General features: G+C 42.7%; 5 protein-coding genes across 5 annotated transcripts; 1 reads left to right on the top strand and 4 right to left on the bottom strand.

The window, feature by feature from the left end:
• Positions 1-86: 86 nt before the first annotated feature.
• L199_008407 (uncharacterized protein) lies at positions 87-1,362 on the bottom strand (the record flags this gene model as incomplete). The annotated part of the gene is made up of 5 exons (XM_064894088.1): positions 87-266; positions 362-676; positions 759-827; positions 894-1,129; positions 1,206-1,362. The coding sequence occupies 5 exons, from the start codon at positions 1,360-1,362 to the stop codon at positions 87-89; spliced, it is 957 nt and encodes a 318-aa protein (XP_064750160.1).
• Positions 1,363-2,432: 1,070 nt separating this feature from the next.
• L199_008406 (uncharacterized protein) lies at positions 2,433-4,799 on the top strand (the record flags this gene model as incomplete). Its single annotated transcript, XM_064894087.1, has 5 exons — positions 2,433-3,089; positions 3,191-3,563; positions 3,631-3,719; positions 3,783-3,932; positions 3,987-4,799. 5 exons carry the CDS (start codon positions 2,433-2,435, stop codon positions 4,797-4,799), a joined length of 2,082 nt encoding a protein of 693 aa, XP_064750159.1.
• A 1,033-nt stretch (positions 4,800-5,832) lies between these two features.
• Positions 5,833-8,976, bottom strand: L199_008405 (uncharacterized protein; the record flags this gene model as incomplete). Its single annotated transcript, XM_064894086.1, has 11 exons — positions 5,833-5,962; positions 6,102-6,185; positions 6,260-6,378; positions 6,451-6,761; positions 6,825-6,938; positions 7,001-7,116; positions 7,181-7,478; positions 7,545-7,691; positions 7,763-8,028; positions 8,111-8,271; positions 8,347-8,976. The coding sequence occupies 11 exons, from the start codon at positions 8,974-8,976 to the stop codon at positions 5,833-5,835; spliced, it is 2,376 nt and encodes a 791-aa protein (XP_064750158.1).
• Positions 8,977-9,066: 90 nt separating this feature from the next.
• Positions 9,067-9,607, bottom strand: L199_008404 (uncharacterized protein; the record flags this gene model as incomplete). Its single annotated transcript, XM_064894085.1, has 2 exons — positions 9,067-9,142; positions 9,234-9,607. The coding sequence occupies 2 exons, from the start codon at positions 9,605-9,607 to the stop codon at positions 9,067-9,069; spliced, it is 450 nt and encodes a 149-aa protein (XP_064750157.1).
• Positions 9,608-11,516: 1,909 nt separating this feature from the next.
• L199_008403 (serine/threonine-protein phosphatase PP1) lies at positions 11,517-13,017 on the bottom strand (the record flags this gene model as incomplete). The annotated part of the gene is made up of 9 exons (XM_064894084.1): positions 11,517-11,585; positions 11,644-11,700; positions 11,758-11,835; positions 11,893-12,044; positions 12,111-12,177; positions 12,246-12,355; positions 12,439-12,669; positions 12,737-12,868; positions 12,960-13,017. 9 exons carry the CDS (start codon positions 13,015-13,017, stop codon positions 11,517-11,519), a joined length of 954 nt encoding a protein of 317 aa, XP_064750156.1.
• Between the last annotated feature and the right edge of the window lie 122 nt (positions 13,018-13,139).

Below are 13,139 nucleotides of genomic sequence, written 5' to 3'. Positions count from 1 at the left end.
GATCAAAAGCAAACAGATAGACTCGCCTTGCATACCACTTCCCATCCCCCCGATTATATAAGAATGCTACGATCCGATGTTGGTATCTACTTTCTCTTCCCTTTCTTATTCTTGCCACCGCCGCCGCCGCCTCCTCCAGAAGTGTGCGAAGGTTGAGCGGTACTTCCTTGAGTGAATCCCGTTCCCATACTTTCTTTACCACCTTTCTTCTTAGCTTGAGCAGAGATGTAGGATGCACGTTGTTTGAGAGGGATCCATCGTTCGGGCTACCGTCACAAAGATAGATCAGCATTGCATGATTTGATTGAGTAAACTTCTACATAATACAGGAGAATAAACCCATTGCCAGAACGAAACTTACATCTTCGGTAAAAGGTTTCCCAACAACCGCACCTTTAGGCAGCTTATGTTTCCTCTTCTTCTCCCCGTCTTTACCCTTCTTCTCTTTATCCGCTGTAGCCTTCGCGTTGGAGGATGATGCTGTGTTAGGGGCGTTGGTAGAGATAGATTTCTTATCTGTTGATGGGACTTTTGACCATCCGGTTGGCAAAGAAGGTACGCTGTTCTCCAGATCGTCCGTAGTGGATAAGTGGGACTTATAGGTTGATGTTGAAAAAGTTTGATGGGATGTAGTGGCGTTCAGGTTGGTGAGGATATCTGAATGTTCGGAGGATGACTGAGATGAGAGGGATAAGGAATCAGCATGAATACACAACAATACAAAAAAGGAGTTGAGGATTATAATGAGGATGACTCACCGAGCTGACATCCACTAACAAATCATCATAGATCTCTTGAGCACGTTGATACTCTCCTAATCTGTATCTCTGTTAAAAGATATAACATCAGCTCATCTATCTAGCACCTAGTTAATTAAGGATTCGACGATTCACGATCTGAGCTTCTAAGTGATGTATTTTCCTGCCTTCTTTGCCTTCTATCAATTCCAACGCCTCCTTCTCCCTATGTAATCTATAGAGACAATAGGCTCTTTCGAAGTCGAATGAGTCCTTTGAGTCCTTAAGCGCGTTATCTAATAACGTTATAGCTGAAGAGTAATCGTCCGTTTGTAGATGGAGAAAGAGCAGGGTTTGATAGGCTGCTTGAGACTTTGGATCGAGTATGAGGACTAAAGAAAAGATGACCGATAACAAAAAGTCAGTGAATGCAAGACAATGTATTATATCGAAGATTGCCAGACTCACTCTTCTTACAAGTCTTGATGGCATTGGTGAAATACCCATCATCAACCTGATCGGTCAATGATCTGTACAAGTTTGGTAATCTTTCTTCTGCCGAGCGAGCTGGTCGAGGTGTGAATGTCCTACGACCTTTCGAAGGGGCGACCTTGGCTGATGACATGTCGTTGCAGCTTTGAAAGATGGACCAGGTGGATGTACTGTCACTGTTATATCGTCAACAATAATCTGATCCATACTTGAAACGCCCATCCATCAATCGTCCTTGCAACGAGATACCCTCAGGCACTCTCACACATGCCTACATCCCTATCCCAATCGTGTGAGCCTATTTGCGCAGTTACCTTCTGAGAACGGTGATATCCGTTCCTCTTCTATTTCTGCGGTGACGTTGACCCAGTTGACCTCGTGAGTCTGTCTACTCTCGGCCTTGTTCGCTTCACAGCTCCAGTCTCAGCTCATCCCCGTTGCCGGCTGATGAAACATTGTTAGTAGGTTAGCATCATTCCCGGTCCGAGGTACATCACGGCCGCTTCATCAACCAAGAAAAAATATCTGCATGTCTTTTTCTGCATCTTCCAGTCTATAAAAACTACATATATATACAGTTGATACTACTAGAAATAGTGCTACCGCTTATCAAGAAATACCGAGCAAAGGACAAGAAAAGAGAAGAGAAAGGAAGGCGTCTGGTCCTGCTGTAGTATAATTGCCATTTCAAGAATAGGTCACCTACGTAAAGCTCAATTTCACATATCACATATCATCTGTCGTCTGTCATATAGTCAATCCTTCCAGCCTTATCTTTCAATCACGACTTAGCCAGCAGGTTCATCAATTGCATCTGCAGAATACAAGATATCACACTTGAACAGACAACTATCCGCTCTCATCCGGTTTCCTATGTACCGAGACAACGCAAGAACCTGATATACAAGTCGCCTTCACACGATCAATCTAAAAGAAGAACAACGTCATAATCGCAAAGTAACCTTATATACAGCATAGCGCAATACATAGCACATTACTCACACATCCATCAATTGATCCATCTATCCATTTCATCATAGCAAAGCAAAGACCATCGATCATAGCAAGAGATAGGTATGTATGCATACTCTCATTTCACTCCATCACCCACTACAGTCAAACTGCTTCTTGACTACTGGTACAGCTTTAACTAATTCACAGTACTTGCTCACAGCAAGATCAACCTTCATCACTTCGTACAAGATGGGTAACGCATCCTCATCTCAATCCCAATCATCTCCCTCTGCCCCAGCTCCCTCTGCAACATCTACATCAACCGTTCCATCAAACCAAGACAGCTCATCCAATGGACCGATAATCTCCCCTCAACCTATATCTAGATCACGAGCCGGTGCAAGTACAACTCAATCAAGTAGTACAGCCTTTCATTCAGGTCTGACCCCACCAGTATCACCTCCTTCACCTCCTCCACCATCTACACCAGTCCTGTTACCCTACGCAGGACACTTATCTCCTCAGAATCCACATTGCTTGTCTCATCCACAGGCACACGACTACTCGAAAAGTACAGTGACGAGGTTGATTTTAGATGGGAAGCTCGCACCGTTTTATAGAGGATTGGAAGATTTCGAAGAAGATTGGTCAGAAAATCAAATATTCAAGAATTTGAATGAGACTAGAGAAAAAGATTATGAAGAAGGTGTAGAAAATAGTTTCACGAAGACTTTAAAAGATGAGAGAGATCCACCGAATTCATCGACGGTGGGAAGTGTAGCTAAGAAGATTGGTGCAGGGTTGAATAAGCAGAAAGCACAAAGAAAGGAAGAAGAAAAAGAGGAGAGAATAAGGAGAGAGAAGAAAGCTTATAGGTTCGCTGTGGAATGTCCAATTTGTTTCCTTGTGAGTAAACGTTTCAGGTTCACTCGGCTGATCAGCTATCTTCTTTATGGTTACTCAATCGCCTACCTGCATTTGCTAAGTGTAGTGTACTCCATTCGCAGAACTACCCACCGAATATCAATACCTCTCGATGCTGCCAACAACCAGTTTGTACGGAATGTTTTGTCCAGATCAAACGGTCCGAAGCTACCTTGACTCATCTTGAGTCCGATCCAGCATGTTGTCCATTCTGTATGGAAACTGATTTCGGAGTGATCTACGAACGACCATTAAGTCCTCTGGATAGCTCTTCGAGCGTCGCTCTGGCTACTTCACCCGGATCAGAATTTGGTGGGGATGCATCGAGTTTCAGTCAGGCGTTGAGTTTAGGTAGTGAGGCAGAATTGAATGTTGGTCCAGGTATGAATCCAAAAATGAAAGAAACGATTAGAAGGAAGAGTGTCAGTTCGAAAGCTAAAGAGGTGGTCACTATCGGTATGTTCAGCTTGTGAGAGCAGGGAATCGTTCTTTAGCTGACAAATGAGACGTACAATCGGTGTAGATGAAATTCGACCTGATTGGGAGAACAAACTCAATGCTGTCAAAGCTGCCGCTGCTAGAAAGGCTTCTAGGAGAATTGTCATGAGACAGGTTAGCTATGGTCTTATTCAAATTTTTGCAGCTATGAACTGACAATGAGGTTTCCCTTTATAGGTTGGAGATCGTCTGATCCCCATTGGGTTTACATCGTCGCGAGCACCCGGTACAGCCGATTTCAGCATGTCGGTGGGTCAACAATCCAGTGAGCCAGGATCAAGAAGATCAAGCAGGAGATCGTCCAACAGGGAAAGAGAATTGGAAGAAGTGAGTTAACCCATCGACACACGTATAGTCGACAAGCTGACATTCTCTGTATAGCTAATGATCGAAGAAGCTATGAGATTATCTTTGATGGATCATGAAGACCATCAACGTAAACTCGCCGACGAACGACGTAAATCGTCCGTATCTAGCGTATCATCACCTCTAAATCCTGCCAACTCATCTGCACCAAGTCCCGCACCAATCATCGTCACTTCCCAAGCTGGACCTGGACCTTCTACGTCTTCCAGAAGGGCTAGTAATGCGGATACCAGTACGAAGAGCAAATTACTGTCAAAGATCAATCATGTTAGGGCAAGAGCAAGTTCAAACGCATCGAATAAGATTGGTGGAAGTGGTGATTACAGATCTGTTACTTTTGCTGGATCATCAAGTAATACAAGTAACAACAATTCACCTAAACCTTCTCCACCTACTTCTGCTACTCCCTCTCGAACGAATACCAATACCAATACATCTACTTCTAACCCTCCGCCATTACCCACTACGACTACGGCACCATTGGTAGTTCCTCAACCGACTAGTGCACATACCAAACATCCCAGTACTACGACTTCCGGTGGACTAAGTCCAACTTCACCTGCACCAGTTGCTGCAGGTCCAATTACGACTTTAGCCAGTCCAGCAGCAGAACGAAATAATCACAGTCATACCCACCAAGAAGCTGGATTACCTAGATTAAGTTTAGATATGCCTGCTCTTACTCCCGATACCGCCCAGAATGGGGTTGGAGGGATAAAAGGTAAACAACCTGCTAGACCTACACATTTGGAGAGAATGGATAGTGAATTGAGTGAAGCGACGGTTGGACCAGGTAATTATGCTCAATTGGATAGTGACGAGGAGTAGTTTAATTTGTACATGTATGGTAAGCGAAAGAAAGAGAGAAGCTGTAGAACCTGAATTGGATTGAAGAGGTTTACACGATTACGAATATACAATATAAATCATTTTTTTCTTTCTTTTGGTTTTTGGTGGTTACGGTTTAGTAGCCAGTGTGTTCAGTAATCCATCATTTTCATTTGGGTATCTTATCGTTCTGTATCATCATTTTCCATTTTTTTAATGATTATTTCTGTTTTGTTATTCGTTATGATATCGTTTTAGACATTCATGTTCATGTGCACGTGCATGTTCATGTACTTGTACTTGTACAAATACAGTTATCCATCTTTGAAATTTCATTCTTCCTCATGAAAATTTGTTTGCTTTTTGTTTTGCATATCTGATCTATCATCATTCATGGATATATCAATTTAACTCGTCGATGCCATTGTCAATTCGTCATTCTTCTCAGTACGGTACAATACTTTTTCCTCTACGAATATTAACCGAAACTTTCGACTAGATAACATTATATGTGATCATCCTCCTTTTCTAGGTGAATAGTACAAAGTGTAGTAATCAGGATTGATTATAATGCATGATGGGTTTGGTTGTATTTGTGTTTGTATCGTATGTGCAAGTTTATTGTATGATGAATTATGTGCTTGGTTTGGTTTAATTTGAATTACTAAAACAATGAGATGAGATGGGATAGGATAGGATGTAAAATAAGAAGATCATAATGCTGAAATACTGTAAATACCTCTCAAAAATAGACCCTTCTATATGAACACGGATACGAATAGCTACAAGTAGGATTGCCTGAGTCTTTCAACAGATAAGCACATCAAAAAGGATTTCTGAGATTATACCATGTCGATCTAAGCCGAGAGGAAAAGATTAAAATTATAACCCGAAATGTGGATTCGATCTCAGCCAGAAAGGCTTCAGTCTCATTAACAGAATCTAGCAGAGTCTATTTGAGGACAAAGAAAAGACCGAGTCAGCATATATTCTCAATCGATTAGAACCTAAACCGCCATGTAGACCTTGAAACTTACAAAACCTGTAAACCCAAATCATCACAAACATCTTTCCAATCCGCTCGTGGTTCACCTGAATCTGATCTTCTCCAAACTTCCATTATGATCCTATTGGCAGTTTCGATATCGAAGCAGCATTGCGATCTATACAAGGCACAAAAAAGAATTGGTGATCAGCCAAATATATCGAATTAGACATGCAGGAGGATTAAGCAGGATAGGGTTTTCTCTTAAGCTGGAGCCAATGAGAAAAGAGTCAGATGTAAAGATAGGTCAGACTCACTTGAACCCTTCAAGAAGCGTCAATACCCATTGTCTAGAAGCTCCATCGACACAAGATCCAGCGATAATAGCAGGCCAAGTGAGACTACGCGATACATAGCCACAGTCAGTCAGCTAAGTCACTTGCCAAGTCAACTTCGTGAGAAAATTCTCACTCACTCAATCGACATGCCCAAAGCAGCTGTAGACCAAGAACAATGTTGTAATACCTGTTGAGCGGCATTCTGCACTCTGATATCTTCTCGTGGATATTTGAATACCATTTTCAAGAGGAGTATCTAAGAATGCACATGACAAATTCGATCCAATCAGCTTCCACTTCCATTTCATAAGAATGAGCGGAAACTCACCTTCATAGCATATGCATATGCCCTATTACCAACTTGTACCCTCTCATGTTCCAATGTACTCAACTGTAGACTTTCTATCCAAGCATCTACATCCCTATTTAGCTGTCTAGCTTCGACCACCAAGGGATCTAGCGGTTTCCCGTCATTTGATAATCCTCTAGTAGTAGCCAGGGTCGATAAGATGGGGTTGGCTGAGTTGCTGTATGTAGAAGGCGTAGAGGTATCATCTTCGGTGATTATCACTTTGGATCTAGCTACTCTGGCTAAAAGCCTAGTCACTCTAGCGAAGAGCAATACCATTACTCGAGACACTGAACACATACCGTTATATCAGCAATCCGACAGGAGAGATAAGCATAGATATCATGACTTACTTCCAAATTGCTTCTCAACCGAATGTTCCTCATAAGTCGATCGACTAGCTTCCAACCACCAACTCTCCCATCTATCGCTGAACAAACTCGGTTCTTCGCCAGTGGTCAAGCAGCCTGCAAAAACAACACGACTTGAGCTTTTCTTCGCAGAATCCATCTGCCATAAGAAAGCTCACTGAATGTTTCATATATGGCCAGAATCTCAAGCATCAACCTAGCAGGAGATACAGTCACTCCATCGGTCAATTTCCGAGGTTCAGATTTCTTAAGCATCTCAGCTGGACCACCTCGACTATTTGTCACATCATTCATCAGCTCGTTCTTTCCGTCTGACCGTACGGGGTGATTTAACTCACATAGCTACCATCTCTTTGGCCAAACTGAAATTATCCATCCATCCACTTCCTCCAAAGAAGATATCAATCGTACCTAAAGCGGTACTAGCTCCCAGCGCAGCATCTGATATCGCACCGTCTCCGTTCCTCACCGCTCTTCTGACCATTTCTTTCCCTGTGTCCCTAAGGGTCGAGGCATACTGAAACATCGCTGCGGTCTGGGAAGTCGCTACACCCGATCGAGCTAGCAGGAAAGCCTGATGAATGGCTCCAATACCTAATAATGCTACTCGAAGTGCATCTGCTGAGGGGTTCAGTCCTAAGAACCAAGGAAGCGTTAGTTGGTACATCAGTGATGTCAGATTCACAGAGAAACCGGACATACCTCTTGGAGAATCGAGAGCTAGAGGAAGATTGATAGCTAACATCGGATTCAATCCACTTGGGATAGCCATCATGAGAGAAGCGGCATTGGCACAATAATGTAGAATGAGACTCCGTTCTTCCGCTGTAGGGAACCATGGGAGAAGGACTAGCGATCACCGATACACAGATTAGCAGCTGGCGAGGTTTTGACGACGAACCATCGGACTGTGCACTTACAGTTCGGCGTGGTCAACATCGGAGCACCACCTTCTGACGTTGCCCAATCCTGCTTTCCTATCTGTCCAGCCAAATACTGTTCTCCTGAGCTAGCCAATCCCGTCCCCAGCGCCAGACCAGAATCGTAATTCGTATTCGTACTTGTAGAAGAGCTTGGACCGGTACCTCCGATGAAACTAGCATCCCATCCTGTTTCGTTGTTCGTACCGTTGCCATCAGGCTGATCAGGTGATGAATTCGACACCGCAGATTTATCTTTAGATGGTCTATGAAGTGATTGAGATATACAGGGTCAACAACAAAATCAAGGAAGATATAGTGTGACAGAGACGAGAACAAAGCACTCACGAAACTTTACGTTTACCTGCATCAGATCGTCCGCGTTTGGGAGCAGGTTTACGTTCTTCTTCACTTTCACTTTCTTCCGTACTGCTCCTAGATCCATCACCATGTTTATGTTTCCCACTTGGTTTCTTACCCATCCCCTCACCAGAATCAGGGTATTGACACTGAACACAGAAAAGCAACAATCAACATACATACGGTAACCATGACCGAAGGTGAGAAATCAGTGGACAACTCACTTCTTTCTTCGCTATTATACACCTCTTACAAGTCGGTCTACCTTCATCGCACTTTATTCTTCTAGCCCTACAACACAAACAACCTGTTCTCGTCCTAGTATACTTCTGTCTCCTCTTCTGTCCGCTCCTCCCACTTCCATTGGGTTTCGGTTGTCCACTCGCTCCAGCCGAAGGTGAATTTCTGGCTGAATTAGGTTGAGAGGTCAATGGATCTTGTTCAGGTGATGGATCATCCCAATATGAATTAGATATTGAATGTCGACGTAGGATATCCGCTTGCGTAGGATTGGAATATATATTCGATGTCGATGTCGATGTCGACGCTGAAGTTGAAGATGAAGGTAAAGGTAAATTCAAATCTAATCCTCCTGGGTTTGATATATGACCTGAATTATCTAATAGTCCTGCATTGGGAAAAAACATTGTAGATGATGATGATGAAGCTGCTGAGGATGGTTGATACAATGCCGGTATGGATGTTGAAGCTGCAGCCGATGCTGCTGTTGAGGAGGTGGATATGTCAAGTGGGATAGGCTGTAGGAGATTGGCATAAGGGTATCGTGGATCGGGCGGTGGATGAGATTTCATAGGGTTCGTGCTAATGCTTGTGCTATTTTTGAGAGTCAACATATTCAAGAGTCAGCATTAGGAAGAATCCAACAACCATTATAGCATGATATGCAAAGGTGGAGCATGAAAGAAGCAATAAGCGACTAATGATTATGGTGTGTGGAGGATCAAAGCTTGACGGTGGATGATATTTGCCGCATGGTGACATGATGGCATGGTGGGGGATCTACAGAGAACGACAACGACAAGAAGGCATGTCCGGGCATCCTTTGATACCCTACACACACACGCACACGCACACACACACAAATACTCACCTGGAACTTTGATTTTGATCTCCGTCATAATCATATCCATATCTACCATTCGACAATTGTGAATGACCATTGTTATCCATTTTGATCTTGTCCCTCGGTGATCTAGATGATGATGGTGTGGATGATGAAGGTGAAATCGAATTTGTATGTGCAAGACCAGTCAAAGATGATGTTGGAGGGATCAAAGGATCATTCTCATTGTCTGTAGCATACGAAAATGGATTCGTACTCCATTCGCTGGTCGTGTTGGTGTTGGTTTTGCTGTTGATTCCGGTGCTATATAGTGGAGGCGAAGGCGAAGGTGATGATGATGATGATGATATTGTTGTTGAGGTTAATTTTGATGGTAATGATGATTGAGCTGTTGTTGTCATCCTCTTGAGACGAATTGATCCGCTAAGCTGAGCTAAGCTAAGCCGATGATTATTTTTGATGGTCAAGTGGTCAACTGATCAAGGTATGGGATAAACAAATTTCGAATTTTTGGATGTTACGATACGTCTTTGCGTTTGTTTCCGTTTTCGGGTTTGGTTTTGAATCTGAAATCGGACCAAGAGACGATAGATTTGAGTTGGACTATGACGGTTGTGCTACAGTGAGAGTGAGAGTGAGAGTGATGGTGATGGTGATGGTGATGGTGATGGTGATGGTGGTTACTAACGATGAGAGATTTCTGGCAAGTTGATGCTACAAACAAATTTTGGGTTTTGTTGGTGAGTACTGGGTAATACAGTACTCGTAATCCGATTCGGCTTTTTTCGAATCTACGCTGACTGCAGCTCAGGTTGTTTTCGAATTTTGACGTTTAGCTCTCTGATCAAGTTTGGTTGTCCGTGCCTGGAATGATTCATGGGGAAGGGATGGATAACTAACTACGAGTAACTTCTCACAAGGTGGAAGGCAGCGTCTGGTCCAGTAGTGCCCAGAAGTGTGTAGAGTAGACTCTACGATCTTCGAGTCAGTTCTGCATCTGCTTAGAAAAATGTGTTTTCTCCTCTCTGTCTGCTCTGCTTAGAGAGAAAATCTTCCTCAAATGCATGGATGACGTGTTTTGGTCCCAACTCAGTTCAATCCAATTACTCCGTATCCGTAATCTACGGCTCTCCACCTCAACCAAGTAAGAAGGATTTTCTGAGCTGTTGTCAGCAAGTGGCAAAGCCCGTAAAGTCTTCACAGGTGACGTTGCTCGATTGCTCTATTGCCAAGCCTAAGTTATATTTGCATATAATTAACCCCAGTACCTCTCCAACTTTGAAATTACTCTAGCAAGCATGATGAGTTTGCGATTGAAAATTTTCAATACTACGTACTGAGCTTCATCTCGTACCATGTACCATGCGGAGAATAAAGGGCAGTACAAGCTGTACAGATAATCAAAGTCAGGGAAAAACAAAGGGAACGGAAGTAACCGCGGCCGAAGCTGAGATCTGGTATTCAAGGGTTTACTCTCGCATGTCTCATCTCATCGCGAGCGAGTGAGTGAGCAGTAAGAGCCAGCTGCACGTACGAGTATACATAGAAATTCATGATTTGAGTTGATCTGATCTGGGTCGAGTTGATATATGAGAAATTGTAAGAGTACGAGTGAGGAGGAACCAAGCTAGTACTGGTAATATGTATAAGAAGAGAAAGTAAATGCTATCTTCTTATATAAGAGAAATAAAAAAAGAGACAAGAGATATTTACATCCTCAACCAAAGACAAAAACAAAAGAAAGAGAAAAGAAAACACATCAAGATGAAGATCTCATAGATATATATATATATATCATATCATATGTACACGCCCTCAAAGGGACAATCACAAACGAAACGCAAAAGATAGAAAAATGAATTGTTTTTGTTATAACATATCGATTTTACTTTATTTTCATCTATGATTTATGGTTTTGTTTTACCACCTTTTTGTTTTCGAGGTGGTGTAACGGCCGCTACAAGCAAAAATCAGATAGTCAGAAGTCAGCATACTTGTCCAAAGACTGATTAGTTGATCGTTTCAATACATTTTTGCAAACACGACAGCGAAATGACATGACACGGCACTCGACTGAAAGATCAAATATTCAAATACATATATCCACACCTTCCTAGGAAAGGGGTATCTATGTAATATAATTTCTGGGTATAAGTTTTGAGATGAGGAAAAAAGAGAATACATTGAAAGAATAGAATGGAAGAGAAGAAACGCGTAGGGGGGAGACACGAGGACGATGAACAAAGAAACGGACTCAAGAGAATATGATTCTTTTCAATGTTTTTTGTCAAAATCAAAGGGATTGGGAGATCACTGACGCCGTCCGCTGGCACCGTATCCCCCATATTTCGGAGCTTTCTTCTCCGCTGGTTTGAGGATCTGCATGTGAAGACAAGGGATCAGCATTGCTGTGAACGAAAGCGAAGTCAGTACTCACCTGGAAGGAACAGAGTAATGTATCGTCGACGGACATCATAGCACCGGCATTATCGAACTGATATAAAGATATTGAGCTACTGTCATTACGATTGACCAAAAATCCTTCACTCACCTCTCCACAATAATTAGGAGCCGAGAATAGGGTTACCAGTTGACGTTTGGCGAAGAATTCATAACCATCCTCAACGACCTTTAGGGCAGCATTTATGAGCACTGTTACCCAAAAATGAGATGTCTGATCACTCACTTGGTGTGCTCGACAGATTAAATCCATATCATGTTTTTGCAAGAATCGCGATACCACGTCCGGTCCAAATGTGAAAGATACACCTCGATCGTTCTCACTCCATCCTGTAATGTCTTTATCGGGATCAGACCAAAGCAGATCACATAGGAGACCTGTACAATGAGGAGAAAAGGATTGTTAGCTATAGCTCAGAGAATGCCAAATATGGATCATCTCACCAGTATCAGGTACATCCGTTGGTCTCATTACCCTTCGGATCTGTTCCATACTTTGAAGATCGGGACTCTGAAAGAGACAAGGGTAGTCAGTAAAATGGATATGATCGGGGATGAGGGGATGATTATCAGACTCACCAAACCACCATGCATAGTGAAGATCTTCTCATCTATGATAGCAGCGATGGGTAAACAGTTGAAACAGTCGGTAAAGGTCTTCCACAACTTGATGTTATAACGTCGCTTGCCTAATCATCAGCATCAGATGAGTCAGCATTCAGAAGAAGAGAGAATTTCCGCCTGTGCCTTCGTTTCAAGAGACAAGACTCACATTCATCGTAGAATCCATAAATTCTATTGATACTCGCGCATTCGTGATTCCCTCTCAAGATAAAGAAGTTTTCTGGGTATTTGATCTTGTACGCCAAGAGCAGACAGATAGTTTCGAGTGATTGTTTTCCTCTGTCGACGTAATCTCCCAAAAACAGATAATTGGCTTCCGGTGGGAAACCGCCATATTCGAATAACCTCAGTAAATCATAGTATTGTCCGTGGATATCGCCTACATTGTGTGAGAGTCACTTGATGAGCTTTACCCTTATCTTCAAACGAGAACCCCAATAACTCACCGCAGATCTTGATTGGAGCTTCCAGTTCAAGTAAGATAGGTTGACTGATGAAGATTTCTCGGGCTTTCGTACAAAGATATTTGATCTCATATTCTGCTAATTGTACAGCTTTACCCGGTCGATTTCCTCGTACTATATATAGTGATCAGTACAACTGTCAGCGTTTCCACCTTATGAGCGAATGCCAAGCACACATGTTCGAAGGGTGTGAAAAATGACTCACCCTCTAAAAGTCGATCGATGACCGAATCCAAGTCAATTTCGTTCTGTTGTTCACCCATTTTTAAATAGTGATGCTGGGATGAGGAGGAGAAGGAAGATGCTATGGGTTAGGGAGCTTTCGAATGCCTGAAAGAAATGAAGGTGTATGTCAGCTATGCCCCTATTGTCCCTATGCACAACA

This window comes from Kwoniella botswanensis, chromosome 3, assembly GCF_036426115.1.
Source record: "Kwoniella botswanensis chromosome 3, complete sequence".
Taxonomy (NCBI): domain Eukaryota; kingdom Fungi; phylum Basidiomycota; class Tremellomycetes; order Tremellales; family Cryptococcaceae; genus Kwoniella; species Kwoniella botswanensis.
The sequence above is the reverse complement of the archived record's forward strand: the minus strand, read 5'-3'. Positions and strand labels throughout refer to the sequence as shown.